The 17,545-nt window shown below is 53.0% G+C and overlaps 2 protein-coding genes across 5 annotated transcripts in view; one reads left to right on the plus strand and one right to left on the minus strand.

Moving 5' to 3' along the window:
• Window positions 1-133: 133 nt before the first annotated feature.
• Window positions 134-9,143, minus strand: SPACA9 (sperm acrosome associated 9). 2 transcript variants are annotated; one of them, XM_084798109.1, is made up of 5 exons: window positions 9,005-9,143; window positions 3,977-4,148; window positions 1,739-1,941; window positions 972-1,119; window positions 134-207 (listed from the first exon to the last, which is right to left on the minus strand). In XM_084798109.1, exons 2-5 carry the CDS (start codon window positions 4,118-4,120, stop codon window positions 196-198), a joined length of 507 nt encoding a protein of 168 aa, XP_084654235.1. In that variant the 5' UTR covers window positions 4,121-4,148; window positions 9,005-9,143; the 3' UTR covers window positions 134-195. The 2 variants fall into 2 exon arrangements, with proteins under 2 accessions (XP_084654235.1, XP_084654234.1); XM_084798108.1 differs by having other exon boundaries at window positions 134-1,119.
• Window positions 9,144-9,697: 554 nt separating this feature from the next.
• AK8 (adenylate kinase 8) overlaps window positions 9,698-17,545 on the plus strand; it is a 109,695-nt gene continuing 101,847 nt past the window's right edge. For all 3 annotated transcript variants that reach the window (XM_084798105.1, XM_084798106.1, XM_084798107.1), the window contains exons 1-2: window positions 9,698-9,827; window positions 11,563-11,647. In XM_084798105.1, the coding sequence (XP_084654231.1) occupies window positions 9,744-9,827; window positions 11,563-11,647 (169 nt within the window). In that variant the 5' untranslated portion in view covers window positions 9,698-9,743. The remainder of the gene's footprint in view (window positions 9,828-11,562; window positions 11,648-17,545) is intronic.

Below are 17,545 nucleotides of genomic sequence, written 5' to 3' on the forward strand. Positions count from 1 at the left end.
GGAAGTGCTCAGCTCGGCTTCAGAGACCTCTGCTGCTGTCCCAGAGGGCCCTTTGCCTGTGTGGCCACTACCCAGTGTCCTTTGGTGTCTTACAAGTAAGTACAGGGGTAAATCCCAGGAAACTGAGCCAGGCTGAGAAGCAGTAGAACACTTTATTCTTGAATGTTTCCCCCCGAGGAAGCAACAGTACAGAAGCTAAGTCGTCCCCTGTGAAGGGAAAAACCAACAGTCAGACCTTACTTCCGGCAAGCTGAGATGCCAGGAATATACATTTTACAGTGTGGGTAGACTAGACTGCCGTGTAGACAGTTGTCTCACTCAAGAGCCACAAAACAGAATTCTGACTTCTGCCATGGTCTCCTTCTCCCAATTTGTTTTGGGCCAGGTAACTGAACCCTGCTGAGTTCAGCCTTCTTTCTATTCCACCCACCACCACCGCCTCCACTGGCCTGTTCATGAGAGACCCTGAGGTTTGTCCCCCCGTTTGTCCTTGTTGAGACAAGGAGCTGGCATGGGGGCCCTGCTCCGGTTGGCTCACTACAGAGCCAAAGGCCACAGTGTGGGCAGGAGGCCTGGGCATCAGCAGAGCGCCCGCCCTCTCCCTGTGGGACACACCCTCCCAATGCCATGTTGTTTGGGTAGCTCTGTGAGTAAGGATCCCTTTCTTCAACAAAGGTCAGAGGCGGAGATGGTAGAAGTGAAAAGCAAGAGAGAGAGAGATTCTCAATTGTGTATTGGCCCCCAGTGAGATTGGGTGACCAGTGGAAGCCAAGTACATTGATCGTCTGTTACAGTTTCCCACCAGGTGGTTTCCAGGGAGGCCTCCGGGAGCCTTTGTTTTTCTCCCTATGTATGAGGCTCTCTTGTACAAGCTGCCTACACTTGTGTTTTCCTAACCAACGCTGAGTAACCGTGGTCTGGTCACGTCTGGCAGAAGCAGCGGCTTCCTGGCTACCCAGGACCTCACTCACATGCTGCAGCACTTTGCGAGGCAGCTTCTCGGAATGAGCGATCCATTCCTTCATTAGGTCCAGGACTACAGGGATGAGGCTCACTACGCCCCCGTAGTGGTTCCTGGCCTCGTCACAGCTGAGGTGGTTCACTACATCGTGCGGGTACCTGCAGGACAGGGAGCGGGTGGTGAGGCCTCCTGAGGGGACCGGATCTCATGGACAGCAGGTCAGCCTAGGAGGTGTAAGACCCAGACACACAGAGCCTCGGGCTCCTTCCTCAAGTGTTCTGATTGCAAAAGTTCAAGGCCAAGGGCCCCAAGTACTTCCGGTGCAGACTGCAAGAGCTGTCAACCACCAGGATCAGGGGCTAGATAACCCGTCCTCCCCACCCCTGTCACCTTTGTAAAACACTAGCTGTGACCTTCAACTCTTCTCACCCTAACATCTAAAAAGCCCACTGAAACAGATTTGTGACACTCTGGATATCTCCAGGGTCGCCATGGAACCCAAGGGGTGTAACTTTGATGTCCCAACTTCTCCCTAGTCTGGTTCTAAGTCCCAGGAGACATGTTGGGGTTTTTGTTTTGTTGTTTTGGTTTTTTTTTGTTTTAGCCCTCCTATGTCTGTGACCCATTTGTAGGTCAGTTTAATTAGACCAGTCATTCCATTAGGTAGTTGGTAGCTGGGACTTGAATGAATCAAAGGTTGTGACCTGGGCCAGCAGGGGAGAGCCGGTTCACAGGTCCCTGTCCTCTCAGCAGAGACTGCGTCAGGGAGGGACTTACTTTGCTCTGAGGATGCTCAAGTCATTGCTTTGGCTAACCATGGTTTTACATTTCTCGAGAAGGCTGTTGGTGACAGGGGTGCCAGAGTGCAGGGCCTCAAAGTGCTGGCACAGCTTGTTGAGCTCCGAGCAGATGTCCAGGAACATGACAAGAATCCGCCGGTCCGTGGAGTTATTGCAGTAGTGTTCCATGTAGCTCTGCACCTGCAGAGGGCAGCGTGTTAGGAGTGGGAGAGGCAGCAGCGCACACTGCCCCAGGCCTCCCATGAGATCGTGGGCTTGATGCCAGAGAGGAATCATTTGCATGTACAGGTCATGGGACACAACATGCAATGCAAACAACAGCAGCAAATGCTCCTAAGTCTGATCTCCCTTGTTCAATCACCTAGGTTCTCCACACTAAGTAGGGACTTTTTTTGAGTCTTCGTTTTACACACTCCCTAAAGGCTAGAGGTTCTGACAAGTGAAATGACCTGCTTGGGTGCCAACAGAAGTGGCCTGACTGATTTACCTCCTCACACAGTGGCCTGGGTTCCACCACCTTACTTACCCAAACCAATGAGGAAGAAGCAAGAATCCATTGGGTTGAGTTAGAAAAAGTCAACCCCAGCCTGATTTGGGAAATGATTGTCCACAGAAGAACAATGAATGAGGTGGATAGATTGTTTCTATTCCAACCCAGATTCAGGGGCCATCATCTCCAGTGGGAAGAGGGCTAGGGTGCGGGCGGGGCACAAGGTCATACCAGACTTCTTCGCACCACTAAGCCCCACATGACTGCGGGTACTATGGCCGCCTTGCCAAAGGAAGCCTTGCGGGATGCTGAGAACACTGCTTCCCTGATCTGCTTCCAGCTTGCCTCCTTGGTTGGGGGTAGAGATCCCTTTGTGGCCTTTTGCCAGTTTCTTGGGACCACCCAGGGACTGTGAGTCTGAGCACAGGCCAGGTGAGATGCCAGGGAAGGACAGAGAAACCGACTGACTCAGTTCACAGCCAGCTGCTACTCTCCATGGAGTGACAAAAGGGGCACAACTGCTGCCTCCACACCCCCAAAGTCTCCATCACTCAATTTCTTAGTGATCTGAAGGGATCTGCTCCCCACCCCCAAGCTTGTATGGGGCAGAGGCTCCGGCGACACACCTGTCCAGGCGCCTGGGGCCGCATCCAAGTGTGACCACCCACACACAGCGGCACCCTTGGGCTCCCAGGGTCATCCTTTTTAGGCCTGAGGTGGGAAGGCCCGCCATGCAGGTGCTCAGATAAGTGGGACTTGGACCAACTGCCCTTTCCGTAGTTCAAGGCCGAAAGCAGGGGCCAGTGGGCCACTGTGATAAGGTGAATGCGGATGCCGGTGGCAAGGATGCATTTTCTTCGTGCATTTTTCACGTAAAAAACAGGACTTTTTTTTTTTTTTTTTTTTACAAAATTTAGAAAAATAATATTGAAGGATGTTGGCTTGGTTTCCCCAATCTTGTTTCTCCTTGGTGCTTGGAGCCTGCCCCCAACACACACACCAACACACACACACACACACACACACACACACACACACACGGTAGAATCTGTCGAGAAAGTTACAGTCTACCTGCTCACCAACAAATCCTGGTGCTGAACCTAGGTCTAGCAGGGGACACCAGACACTTGAGTGCTTAGTATGGGCCAAGAGTTTTCCACGATGCTTTCGTCTGATATATTTTTTGTTTTGTTTTGTTTTGTTTGAGACAGGGTTTCCCTGTGTAGCCTTGGCTGTCCTGTACTAACTTTGTAGACTAGGCTGGCCTCGAACTCACAGCCATCTGCCTACCTCTGCCCACTGCCCCCATTCCATACCCCCTTTCCTCCCCCATCCCCCGCCCCCTGAGTGCTGGGATGACAGGTGTGCGCCACCACTACCCACCCACCTTTCATTTGACATGTTTTACAGGTGGGGGAAACTGAGGTATGTGCACTGGCCCAGGCTACAAAGGCGGCAGGTAGATTTAGGCCCAAACTGGCTGAGTCTTGGGCCCCTACTTGAATCACTGTTACCTGTCTGGTAGGCCAGGGATAACTGAAGGACTCGCGTCCCCATTCCAGTTAACACACACACACACACACACACACACACACACACACACACACACACATCTCTCTGGGGCTCCACAGTTCCATGTTCTGGGTGAGGGGACAGAGCTGGGAAGAGCATCCTTCCCACCCCCCCACCCCCACATTCTCCTCCACCCTGCTCGGCAGACTTCACCTGTTCAATGCTGGAGATGGGCCGGATTTTGTCGTGAGCATTCTCCCGGCAATGCTCCAGAGCCGCAATGAAGGTGAACTGCTGCTGCTGGAAGAGCTTGTATTTCTGCTCAATGCTGCGGAGGGATTCTTTCACCTCATTCATTGTTGTCCTCAGGTCTCACAGGACAGGTCTGTCAGGAGGAAGAAGAGGGAACCTTGAAGGCCTGGGCCAGAATCTCCATGCAGCTTTGGAGGGAAGCCTCCCGAAGGCATGTCGTGTGTATCCCTGGGTTGTGGAAAGGGAAGCAGGTCCCAGAAAGCTGCGTGCTCGTTCCAGGGCCTTTGAGTTGTCCACCAAGTCTGACTCTTGTCTATTTACCCTGCCACGACACCACAGTCTGCCATGAGCTGTGGCATCCTTCACCTGGGGACAGTTTCTGTGGTCCTCAGTCCCCCAGATCATAGGGTGTACACACACACACACACACACACACACACACACACACACACACACACACACACACACACTGTCTTGTGTGTAAGTGCACACAAGCATCCCAGAGCTCTCTGTGACAGAACCAGGGATTCAGGGACCTGCTGTAAGACCCCAAACCAGCAATATATCAGTTAAAAAAAAGTGTCCACTATGGTGAAGTTGACAAGAGCCTGGCAATTCTTCTTGTGAGAAAAGCAGAGAAAAGGGTCAGTGCCTGGGGGTTCTGCTGTGTGTGTGTGTGTGACCCCGTCTCCTGCTGTGGGCTTGGGGCAGGAGCCCTGGCCTCGGGTTTGCAGGTTTCCAGTATGGATGTAGACTCTTCCCCTGTCTTATGTTAAGTTACCTACTTCCTGAATTACCTGATTAGTAGAACCACCTGCAAGGCGTACAGCCCAGGGACCATCACTGCTGCTGGCTGCCCTCGAGCACTGAGAATCCCCCCTGAGTAGACAGGGCAGAGGGTGCCCTACTCTGTGCTGTCACGGCTTACCGACCTGGGACAATGCTTATAGTCTTTAGGGAATGTCAGACCTGGAAGGGACCGCAGCAGCCCCTACCCTGTAACTTCCAGTGGGTATGGGAGTCACAGTGAGTTTGTGCCATTGACCCCTGGGTCCCAGGCTTCCTGATGCACACAGAGCCCAGGCTCCAGCACGCCAGCCTGTGTCCCATGAGCCAAAGCCATTCCAAGATGCTGGAAGTAAAGGGGCCAGGCACACAAGGCCAAGTGTAAGGAAGGGACATTGGCAGCTTCCTAGTGAGGACAGTGAAGCTGGAATTGCCCCTCCGTGACAAAAGAAATGGCATCAGGGGGAATGGGAGAACTGAGGACAGACTACAACACGGCCTCTGGATGCTGGCCTGCAAATCAGAGAGCTTGAAGATGATTGGAGGAGACCCTTCAGAGACCCAGGGGTATCCCAAACTGTACCCCATTAACCCAAAGTGGATGCTCCACTGCCAACTGGAAGTAGCTGCAGCCCTGGGAGTAGCTGCAGCCCTAGTTGGCCTGGTGCCAAGCATGAGTGGGTGCCTCATGTAAACTGGACAGATCATGCATGGTGTCTGCCAACAGCTGGGAGCAGCTTCAGACCCGGGAGTAGCTGCAGCCCCAGGAGTAGCTGCAGCCCGGGTTTGCCTGGTTCAGGTCAGGCACTTCCTTCCCTCCCTCCCTCCCCAGCCTTCCTGTACTCAGCCTTCTGCCTGCTGTGGACATGCATGGGGGGGAGGGGATTCTTGTTTATTGGGCATCTGCTGTGTGCTCGGCCGCTTCCTCATGGGGGCAGAATTGCTCACATGGACCTAGCAGGTTTTCTCTTGTTCCTCCCTGAATTCTGACACACTAGGAAAGGACTGAGGGTGAAAAGAAAAAGACAATTTAAGGGTTGGGTGCCCAAAACACTCAGCATCCATTCAAGAGAGAAAAAGAGATACTTTTTTAAAAAAAAGCCCACAAGAATAAAATAACAGAGCCAGGCGGTGGTGGCGCATGCCTTTAATCCCAGCACTCGGGGAAGCAGAGACAGGTAGATCGCTGTGAGTTCGAGGCCAGGCTGGTCTACAAAGTTAGTCCAGAACAGCCAAGGCTACACAGAGAAACCCTGTCTTGAAAAAAAAAAAAGTAAGAAGAAGAATAAAATAACAGAATTTTAGAGAAATACTGTGTCTTCCTCTACCAGAACCTGTGGCAAAGAGAAAAACATGTAATAATAAGCTTGCCTTTATTAAGTGTTAATGGCTTGTTCTAAATGGATTTTTGCCACTGCATTAACATATCTATTTTGACTGTTGAGATTCAGGGCTCCTTGATGTTCCATTCACAGATGAATGTCCTGCCCTGCCCCATCTTGCAGCTTACAAAGGACTCAAGCTGTAACCTAGAAAAGTCCGAGAGGCCCAGTGGTGGGTGTCCAGGGAGACCAGCAGTGTGCCTTGTCAGCCTGGCCTCTGCCCATGCTGCTCAGCGCTGTGGTTGGCACAACCAACCGAGGCTGCTCTGCAACTGCCAGTCCTGGGTTCAGATCCTGTCCCACCCTGACTACCGGCCTCAGGTGGCCTGAGCTTGGGTTCTGACATACAGGAGGAGAAAGCAGTCACCCAGCCTTGGGGTGGACATGGGCTGAGATGACAGGTATAAGGAACGCGGGGACCCCAGACCTTAGAAGGTGGTGTTAACTCACAGCACACCCCAGAGTGACTGTGACTACCCATTAAATGGGGGACTGCCGCCACAGGCGTGCTGAGTACCTTCAGAGAAGCAGGGGCTGCTGGGAGCTTATCCTTCTTGATGGAGGCATTAAACCTCAAGCTCGGAAAGAAAGGGTGGCTGTGCGGTGGTGGCGCAGCCTTTAATCCCAGCACTCTGGAGGTAGAAGCAGGCGGATCTCTGTGAGTTCGAGGCCAGCCTGGTCTACAAAGCGAGTCCAGGACAGTCAAGATTACACAAAGAAACTCTGTCTCGGAAAACAAAACAAAACAAAATAAAACAGGAAGGAAGGAAGGAAGGAAGGAAGAAAAGGGGTGCAGGCAGGCAGTGTACTCAGCAGGGATGTAAAACAGGCCAAGCCAAGGGACCCCTGGGTCAAGGTGGATATCCAGAACTACTGAGGGCAGCACCTAAGCCAGGGCTGGGGATGAGCACCACACTTGGTCCTTCCTACACTGTGCCAAGTGCAGTCCAGATGCTAGGCTCTGCAGCAACGGACAAGGCATATGAATGAGGCCCTGCCCTGGATGAACTCTCTTAGAGAGGGACGAGGTCAGGGCAGAGCTCAGAGTGGGGCAGGGGTGAGCACGTGAAAGCCAGGGCCATGCAGTCTGCCAGAGCAGCATCTGCAGGGCAGATGCCGGGAGATGGACATGAGAACAGCCTCTCGCTCCACAGCGTTCTGGGGAAGAGTCGGGCATGCGTCATCTGAGACCCTGGGCCACAGCTTAGGACAAGGGACCGCAGTGATCACGGAGGATGATCTGAGGATGAAGCTAGAACCACACCGGAAGCGGGCAAGCGGGGATCTGTCACATCCCTGCTTGATTCTCCGTGTGGCTGTTCAGTTAGACCCTTCCTCCCTTTCTCATGCTCCTTAGAGACAAGATGGCAGGCATCATCTGCTTGGCTGTGGCTGCTGGGGAGCAGGTGGGAGGTGCTACCAAGGATCTGAAAAGTCACCCAACCATTTCTAGGGTCCAGCCTAGCTAGACTCAGGGCCTCACTTCCACTCCTTTCCAAGAGCAGTGAGAATTAGCACTCATGGGGCTGTCTCCTACGTGCTGGGCTCCCTGCTGCTCTCTCTGGGCTTCTGGGTTCTCTGAGGAGACAACGCTAACTGGCTTTGCTGTGGCCCCACGAGCCCCCTAGAGCAAACCTGACTCAGTCATTGATCCTAGCAACTTGTGACATGCACACGTCAGGGATGTCACAAAAGAGGCTGTAACAAGCTATCCAAAGTGATTGTCCCTTGAACACAGGCCTCTGCAGCCAAATTAGAGTGCATGAAAGGCCTGGATGCGGGCACCGCTCTCTCTCTCTGGGGGGAGGAGGGAGGAGAAAAATGATTACCCCATAGGTTTTAGGCTTTAATTGATTTGTATTTTTCCAGGCTGCTAAAGAAGATTAGATCATGGTAGGAAAAGTGCCTAGGGCATTAAATAAATGAGGAGAAACGAAAGCCACCTCAGAAACGTCCAGGAAGCCCACTGAAACACTCCACACACACCCCCACTCCCCCCAAAGCTGCAGCTTGGCTGTTGTGATCTTTGTGGAGGCTTCTATACCTCCCCAGCTGACACGTCTACTGGGGCCTTTGAGGAAGCAGTCATGGGACGCACGGAGGGCAGCGCTGCCAGCTTCATATGGCCAGGTGTCACAGTCCCACACGAGGCTGCCTGCTGTCAGCTTTGGGGCTGCCTCTGATTTCACCCATAGCCCCTGGGCGAGACCTTCCCCTCTGCTAGGCCTCAGTCTCTGTTTCTGCAAAAGGAGGGAATCTTTTCCTTCCCAGCACCCTCATCTCCTGGCTCACCGCCTGTACCTCCCGTTCCAGGGATCCGAACACCCTTTTCCAGCCTCTGCTCTTCCTGTGTCCCACCCCGCATACACATAAAGAAAATAAAACTTGTTAAGAGAGGAGTTACTGCTGTCCAAAGTGACTGAGGTGTGATTGAGATTAGTCTAAAGATGAACGGAGACATCACTATGGAGAGCAGGACCCACAGGCCGGTCCCTGTGGAATGCTTAGGGCAGTCGTGGGAGGAATGCTTGAGTGGCCCTCCCCACTGCTCAGGCTAGAAACTGAGGCCCAGGGCAAAGTTGTAAAATTCACAACGTCCAGGCGGAGTTAGGACTTTGGGCTGTCCCAGGAGGCTGTGTGTCCCTCTTCTTGGTGAGAACGCAGGCCCCTTTCTCTATGCTACCACACTTCTCCCTCCCGCAGCAGCCCGTAGCTCTCCTCTCTCTAGGCCAAGGCACCTCCACCTCTTTCTCCCCAACTCGACGTCCCCCCACCCCCGCCCCCGCCCTCTGCTCTTCAGCGGCGCCCCAGCCCCCTTTACCCTGATTTGACTCGGACTGTCCTTCGCCTCACAAGAGTGCCCAGAAGCTTGGAGTGCCTCCGTGGGTGTGTGGGCCCCTGGAGGGCGGGAAGGCCCTCCACAGGTCACGGAAACGGCAGTGGGCGGGGTCGAGGCCACGGAGACCAGCGGGCCTTGGTCGATTGTGACCACAGGTGCCATGGCAATCAGGTCACATGGCCTGGTTGTCCAACCCAGGAGATCTAGTTTCCCCAGGACAGGTGACTTTTGCTTCTGCGGACACCGGTTCCACGTCTGCCGCAGCGTCTTTCGTTTAAAGATGGGGAAAAACAGGTCCAGGAAGCAGGATGGTCAGGGTTGGACCCTAAGCTCCCAGCGCCCTGACCCACGCGGTGGCTACACCAAAAAACAAGGCTGGTTTCTGGGATCCAATCCCCCTCAGGGGGCCCCTGGGGATCAAAGGCTGTAGACCCTGGGGCGTCGTGGGATTCCACACATGGTGGGTGAGCACTTGGGACATCCTTGCTCTGTGCCACCGTCTTGGGATACTTGGGCTGTGGCTCCTCGGGGTGTCTCAGGGTTTTGCGCAGTGGCCTGTCGGGGGCCTCTTCTGCCCTGGGGAGGAAGAGCCTACTGTGCGTCGGGGCCTCAGTCGGTGGAACCCGGGACCCAGACTCGCCCCAGCGGAGGCGCGCAGCGATGACGCAAAGCCTGGCGTCCTAGCAACCCGGTTACTAGGGAGCGGCGCGCCATCTGAGACATGGATGCGACCACTGCCCCGCACCTCATCCCTCCGGAAATGCCTCAGTATGGGCAAGACAACAACATCTTCGAGATGATGCAGGTGACCAGGCGTCCGAGGGTGGGGTGTAGGGCCACGGGGTCGCAGGGACCGGGAGGGCATCACGGTCTGGGGGAAATCCGTTTCCTCAGTTTCCCCACCTGTGAATTCCCTCAGTAGTCTCCTCTGGAATTCATCCCTCATCCTGGCCCCTAGCCTGTCCTGGTTCCCAACTGACTGTGGCCTTAGGCCAAACCCTGTCCCCACCCATATGTGGTCCAGTTTTCTACGTGTGCTCTTTGGAGGTGCTAAGAGGCTTTTGGGACCGGACTGATGAGCTCTTTGCCACTCAACGATTCTGGGGCCAAGGGTAAACTAGAGCGCAGTCGCCAGTAGCTTATTCTGCAATTTGAGGTATTTCAAATACCCCACCCACCCATCCACAGCAGAACCATGGTGACACGTAAGCCCAGGCCAAGGAACGTGAGCCTCCAGCAAGCGTGTTTCCTTTGGAAAGTGTTAACGCTAGGGGGAGACACAAAGTGGCCAGTCACACAGCAGCTAAGTTGGGGGCCAGGAAAGGCGAGACTCACGATCTTGGCCTGTTTTCTAGTTGGATTGGTGGGGCAATCACCAAGGAAACTTTATTTTTACCATCATTTTATTTTCAAATAATGTTAGAGTTGGGAAGTTATAAAAATGGCATTTATCTCTTGTCTACCATTGGGGGCCATCTAACGTGGGCTTTATCAAAGCCGTGAGAACAGAAGTAGGCCCAGTACTTCAGTCTCTCACTTGGACCACATCCCCTCACCTGCTTGCTCTCCAGTTTCTGGGATGGTGTGGACAGCTCTGTGGAGTTTTATCAGATGCCTGCGGATCCACCGCCATTCATCCATGTCACACACATCCACTTCACTGTCACAGACTCGGCTTCTTTTTGTCTTGCCCTGAGAAATGTTCCTGGCGTGCTAGTCTGGAGCATTAGTTTTTCCAGATGTGTTATGTGCGCAATCTCTTAGCCAAGAAGCAAGCAGCGACAGATGGGAGCACAAAGTCAGTCCAGCTGTGCCACTAAACAAAGAGTAGGAGGGGAGGGGAGGGGAGGAGAGCTGGGTCCCCCAAAGGGAAGAGACTAGAGATCTAGAGCTGGGCTGGGACGGGACTCCCCGTTGGTGTCATTGGCTGCCCTATATGTCCTCATAGGCCAGCGCACCTTCCTACCTGCCTAGATCCTGTCAGCTTCCCAGGTCCCTGGTGTGTCACCCTGAAAACCGCTCCCTCTGATGTGTTTACTCAGTTGGGTTAAACGGGCCAGAGTGTGCAGGGCTATTTAAATATCTGGCTGATAAGTATTCTGTCCCACCGTGGAGAGACCCAGCCAGCAGTAATGGCTCCGTCCCCCAGCTAACATCTGCGCACTGGGCACCTACCGTAACTGTGCAGAGAGGACCACAGAACCCATGGAGTGGCTGAGCAGGGAACACAGGTGCACATGGCAGGAGTAACAGCGTGGCGGGGATTTATCTGGTGCGTTGAGATCTGATGACCAGGTAACCAAGCGAAAGGATCAGGAGGCATTCTAGGGAGAAGTCTGGCATTTTGTAAGGCGCCGCCACAGGAGAGCAGTGCAGGACCATGGGAAGCACAAGTGGAGGAGAAGTGGGGGACCTGACTGCCTCGGGCTTCCTCAGGCCTCTGCAGCCAGTGACCCCAGCAGATGCCTCCAACAAGTGGTCTCCATGGCAACCAGGGCCCTGCAGGTGTTAATCTCCTGCTAATCTGCTTGTGCCCACAGAACATGCTGGAACAGCTCCTGATCCATCAGCCAGAGGACCCCATCCCCTTCATGATCGACCACCTGCGCCGAAACAATGACCACGGTGAGTGCTCAGAGAGGGTATGTGGTAGCTGCTGCCCCCGTCTCCTCCAGTGACCCTACCCCCTCCAGTGACCCTACCCCACCCTGGCCACAACCCAGGAGCCCTCGGCCCTGTCTGTGTCTGAGGGGAGGATCAGAACTGGACACGGAGGGGAGGTACTTTGACAAGTTGCGGTAGCTAATTGGAGAGTGCCTCCTTCCCTTCCTTTTTGAGCCTAACGAATAAAAATTCTCTTGCCAAGTTATTAAAATGCAAACCCCAGAATGGCCCATGTAATCAATTATTAATGCCGCCTGCCTGCCCTCGCTGATGTCGCCTGTTGGGTTTAAACTCTCTGATCACGGTGCTTGTCAGGTGAAGTTTGGTTTCTGGCCTACCTAGACAGGAGTGAGCTCGGACTTTTCCAAGGATCTCATTATCGGCACCTGCTAAGAGAGTTGCCGAGCTCCTCCAACCTCGGCCAACCTCGGCGGGTTGGCTAGACCCCAGGCTCCAGTGCAGAATTGGGAAGACGGAGGCCCTCCAAAAAACAGGGCCCCTCCCTGCATCCCAGGATGGTAGATTTGCAAAGCCGAGAGAGGACCCATCTGCCCTGGGTGAGCCACTGGGGGAGCTGGTGTCTTGGTTGGTTGGTTTAATTTCCTACTGGTCCACTAGCGGTTCTGAGGGAGCTTTTCTTACCAGTAAAGTTAGCATTCAGGGCTTGAGATGCCCCACCGTAGGACTGAGCTGCCTACGGTCTGAAATGATGCTAAGTTGTCTAATAAAAGTTAGGTTTGGGCTTAAGCCACTCGGTGGTGGCTCACGCCTTTAATTCCAGGACTCAGGAGGCAGACACAGGTGGACACAACCATCTATAATAAGATCTGGCGCCCTCTTCTGGCGAGCAGGTGTACATGCAGGCAGAGCACCGTGTATATATTAAAAAAAAAAAAAAAGGTAGAAAGGGGGCTGGATAGATGGCTCAGCAACTAAAAAGAACTTGCTACACAGTTGTGGGGATTCAAGCTGGGACTCCAGCACCTCTATAATAGATTGAGTATCCTACAAATGCCTGTTCCGTTAGCTCCGAAGGGTCTTGACATGAGCACAGTCCCAGGTACCACCAGTGCACACTTTAATCGTCAGCCCGGCCCATCCCACTGTGGGTGGCACCATCCTCACACTGGGTGAAAATAGAGGAAATGAAGCTGAGCCCAAGCAAGCAGGTGAGCATTCCTTTCTCTCTGCTCTTGACTGTGACATGAGTATCCTTGACTTCCCTTCAGCGAAGAACCGTAGCCTGGAATTGTATGCTGAAAGGAATGATCTCAGAAGTTGTGTTTCGTCACGGTATCTTATCAGTTAGCAACAGAAACGAAATGGGAACAAATCTCTAGGTTTTTTTCTTTTTCTTTTTCTTTCTTTCTTTCTTTCTTTCTTTTCTTTTCTTTTTTTTTTTTTTAAGATAGAGTGGGCCCGGTGCCTGCTCACCAGCCTTTTCCCATGTGTCCTGCCCACACACCTTGATGAGTCTGGGTATCCCAGCACTCAGCTTGAGGTTGAGACCATAGTCTGTGTGGAAATCCAGCTGTGGCAGGAGGGAGTCAGAATTCCACGGCCTCCTCCTAGCCTCACCTACCCTGCCCCAGGCAATTCTCCTTACCTCCTCCAGGTTGGCTGGTCGCTCTGCTATGCAGGAGGGAGGTTCTGTACTGGCCCTGTCTGCTGCTGACCTGAGTGTCCTGCCTTGGGTGGATGTGCCTCTGGGAGGGGGGTGTGTTTATTTTCACTTTGTGTGTGTGTGTGCATGAGTGTTTTGCCTGCATGTGTGTCTGTGCACCATGTACATGCGGTGTTGGAAACTGAGCCCAGGTCCACTGCGAGAGCAGCCAATACTCTTAATGACTGAGCTCTCACTCCACACCCCACCCTGGGGATATGTTTTTTGAACCAATAACCTTCAGGCTTCCGTACACCTTGGGCCTAGAGTAAGAGCCTGGCACCCGAGGCTGCTTGTGCCTTGTGTCCCTGTCTCGGTGCCGCTGCACTGGCTGCAGGTTAACATTTCATCTTCAGATGCCCTGCAATAGCTTTCCCAAGTGTCCACATCATGGCCGTGGGCTGGCTGCGGTGCAGTTGGTGCATGCTGGACGGCTATCTCCTTCCTGTGTGACAACGTGCTTGTGGCCACCTACCACACGTTTCTGTGACTTTGCCAAGACTGCTGCTCTTCATGGGTTCTTTCTCTTTACTCCAGCAAGCACCCTCTGCTGCAGGGAGAGGAATGCAGGCCTGTGCTGGGGACTGGTGAGCCACCCACCTGTCATTCGGGTGGGTGTCACTTTCCAGCTGGCATGTTCTTTGGGCCCACATCCTAGGTCCCATAACCATGGCTTTAGCGCCTTGACCCATCCCCCACTTCTCCATCCTAATTGCAGGCCTTGGTGAGCACCTATGGGACATCTGTATTGTTGGTTAGGGACACTCATAGGCGTTCATCCCCCAGAAAAGCAAAGATGAGAGTGAGTGGAGGAGGAGAAGCAGGAAAGCCACCCTGCTGTTGCAACTTTCCTGGGGTGTCTCAGACAAAACACGCGAGACCAGCCTGATCCACACCTCTCTGGAGCTCGGTGGGGTCCCAAGACATCGTCCATGCGTTTCCTTCTCTCCTCTGGGAGAAGCAAGAGCAGCTTGCCTCCTTGCCACCGGAGCCAGGCGTGCAGCCCTCCTGCCTCCCGGCAGTGGGTCACTCAGGCCCATATAATGCTGGCCAGTGACTGACATAGGAGGAGGAACTCACCCCAGCCTGTGAGCATGCACGGGAGGGAGCGAGGGAGGGAGGGAAGGGCTCTGCAATCGGGCTAGCAGCCCCTTTGCCTCGAGAAAAGCATTTAGTACAAAGCGAGCGTTTACGGTGGCCCTGGGCAATATTAGCACAGGCGGCGGTGGATATAATGGAGCATTTCGCTTCTTATCAAACGCTTGTCCAGGAAAGCCTTGTATTAGAGTTCCGATACCTGAGGGGTTCCTTGTGAATTTTAAATCACGTTCATAGTTAAGCCTCAAAAGGCTTCATGGATGGAAAGGTTCTTTGATTTTCTTTGAAGTGGTTGGAGGAGTTTGATTACTCTTGGCAGTCAAGCAGCCTTTTATGACACTGTTTATAAATAATTACTCATGAGCGAGGCTGGAGTTTCAAGGTGTTAGATTTTTTTTAAGAAACCAAAATTAGTCATATAAGTGAGTACGAGAAATTGGGAGGGAAGAAGGACCCGATGTTCCTCTTTAAAGTATTTCCTCGGGCGTGTACAATTTGGGTGCCACTTACGAGAGCCAGGAACAGAGGGGAGGAACAGTTCCTGTGTAGCCCCAGCCCAGGGCCTTTGCCAAGATGAACATACCAGCCAGGAGCCGGACTTAGTCCCAGGATGTCCTGGTTACACTGTCGATGCGAGATCTCCCTTCATCCCCAGCATCCCTGGTGGGTCTGGCTGGTGGCATTCCAAGGGACGGGCAAAGGCCTGTGCTTAGAGCAGTGGGTACCAGAGTAGGCTCGCACAGCAGTCTTCCGTCATCCTGGCTTTGGCTGAGCAGACATTCTCTCTCCAGTCCTAGCAATCTCCCTGATCTCTAGCATGAAGCTCTTCAGCCTCTGATCACCCACCCTCTGATCTCCAAACCCCAGATTGAACTTTGGCTCCAATCTTAACCTTTACCTCTCACTTGACCAAGTGTCCCCAAAGCCACCTCATTTCCACACTTGGGCTGCAAATGGTATTTTGTACCTGCCGTGACTTCTCTCACTCAGGCGGAGGCCCTGGGAGGTCTTGTTCAAGCTTGCAACTTTGAGAAGAGAATGGAACCCTTGCTTCCTGCCCTGAGCCCTGCACTGACATCTCAGATGCAGGAAAATGCCCCCAGTTTCTCTGACAGCCTATGCCATGTGCTGCCCCTCTTTGCCAGTGGTTCTGTGAGGCCTGGTTCCTGGATGGCAGTGGCTGGTGGCAGCCCTGGTGGACCACAGAGTACCAAGGACAATGGCTGTGCTGTACCTGCCTGAAACAGCGGTGTTCTTTCCTCATATCCTTTTGTGGCCTTGCTTGGGGTGTCCTTCCTGGGGGATAGCCCCGGCATGGCTCCCCAGCTGTGTTGGATTCTGTGAGCCTCTGCCCTTTTCCTGAGGCCTGTCTCGACTTGGCCACCCAAGGAGTCTTAGCAGCCCCCTACAATGCCGATGGGCAAAGGGGCCACCTTTGTAGGTGGCAGCAATGGTATCTCTCAGTGGTCACATCAGGCACTTGGGACAGCTAAGATGGCCATTGCAGATGCTGCTGCTCTGTGCAGCCATGCAGCACTGACATGTGGATGAGACTTTGTATCCACCTTCGAGGGGCTGGCTATTGGTTGGGGACAGCAGTGCCCTTGTTTTTAGGCCTTGTAGTGAAGTTTACAGTAATGGAAGGATGCCAAGCCCTTCACAGTAAACCAGGGTGTAGTCTCAAGCAGGCAGAAGCAATGGGGCTGGGTAGAGACCAGGACCTTCTTGACAGAGGCATGAGAAGTGATGAAGTCCGATTATGTTAGGGTCATCAGGACTTCCCCAGGCCTCTCAGCTCAAAGGAAGGGATCATTTGGGACTCCTGGGGGAGTCTCTGAACACCAGGGCTATTAGGAAAAGCAGGGCCTAACCCAGCCTTTTGGAAGCAATGCCCCTGCTGGCCCAAGGGAACTGAAAGGATTCTGGGAACTCAGCCTAGCAGAGCACTGTAGTACCCAGAGTGCGCGGCTCACTGTTGCTAGGTTGCCTGCTATGTGGAGCCTTGGGGAGCCTCTGTCATGTTCCTCGGTCCTGTGCTACTGTGAGACGTTCAGAGGTGAGTGTGTGTGTGTGTGTGTGTGTGTGTGTGTGTATCATCTCACACTCACTTCCGACATCACCTCAGAAGAGAGAAGGTATTGAGAATTTGGGCAGAGATCTATTTAAACGCTAGCAGTCTAGCAGGGTGTCCGTGTGCTCGGCCACTAAACTGCTAGCCTAAAGGATACTCGCTCTCTGGTTCCAGCTCTGTGTCCCTCCCCAGAGTGGACAGTCATTCATGCCTCATCTCCCGCTCCATGTGAACACTAGAGCCTCAGGAGAGTTGGGGAGTAGACAGACAGTGCTCAGGTGTCCTAAGGGACTCACCCTAGACAAGTAGGGTGGAGGCGACATTATCAGGAGACTTCAAGTCACCCGTGGGCTTTCATGTCCACCTTATTCTGTTTGTGCCCCATGGCCCATGCCCTGGGCTGTGGTAGGCTTCTCTCTCTCCTCCCGCTGGCCGGCAGCTACTCCACGGTTTCTGAGATGACACGCTAGAGCGTCTGCAGAAACGAGACTGTCCCAGCGCGAGGACTTATAGCCATAAATAAACCGCCAGGGTTTTTTTGAAAATTTGCATAGAAATGCCTGCATTGGAAAACAAAGACTTACCCACCTTGGGTTTTATAAATCTGGCCTCTATACCGAAGGATTCTTTCCATCATTTTCTCCTGTAAAATGATGGGGTGGGAGGATACAATTTGCTAAATAAGAAGGCATAAATATATATATATATATATACATATATATACATATATATACATATATATACACATATATACATATATATAACATCAAAGGTCGATTTACATAAAATACAACTTTATTTGAAAGAGTGTCCCCAAGACAAAGTCCCTGCTTAAAATGCTTTATGGCATTTGAAAATCCCAATTGTTTTTGATATTCATTAGTTTGGCAAACGAGTTACTGTGTCTGTGTCCCCGCGGAGATAGAAAAATAAACCATCTCTGTGATCGCTTACCTCTCTAAACACAGAGAATGCGTTCTGGGCACAAGCGTCTCCCAGCCTCAGGGTTATGAATGGCCGTGTCACC

This window comes from Acomys minous (genome assembly GCF_964271855.1).
Source record: "Acomys minous genome assembly, chromosome: 10".
NCBI classification, from domain to species: Eukaryota; Metazoa; Chordata; class Mammalia; order Rodentia; family Muridae; genus Acomys; species Acomys minous.

What these genes read in the sequence shown, in the direction of transcription:
- SPACA9 (XM_084798108.1), bottom strand. Translation starts at nt 4,120, where the DNA reads ATGAATGAGGTGAAAGAATCCCTCCGCAGCATTGAGCAGAAATACAAG. An exon ending in CCATCTCCAGCATTGAACAG is followed by an intron (nt 1,942 to 3,976) that starts GTGAAGTCTGCC and finishes TGCCCTCTGCAG; the next exon opens with GTGCAGAGCTACATGGAACA. An exon ending in TTGAGCATCCTCAGAGCAAA is followed by an intron (nt 1,120 to 1,738) that starts GTAAGTCCCTCC and finishes CCTGTCCTGCAG; the next exon opens with GTACCCGCACGATGTAGTGA.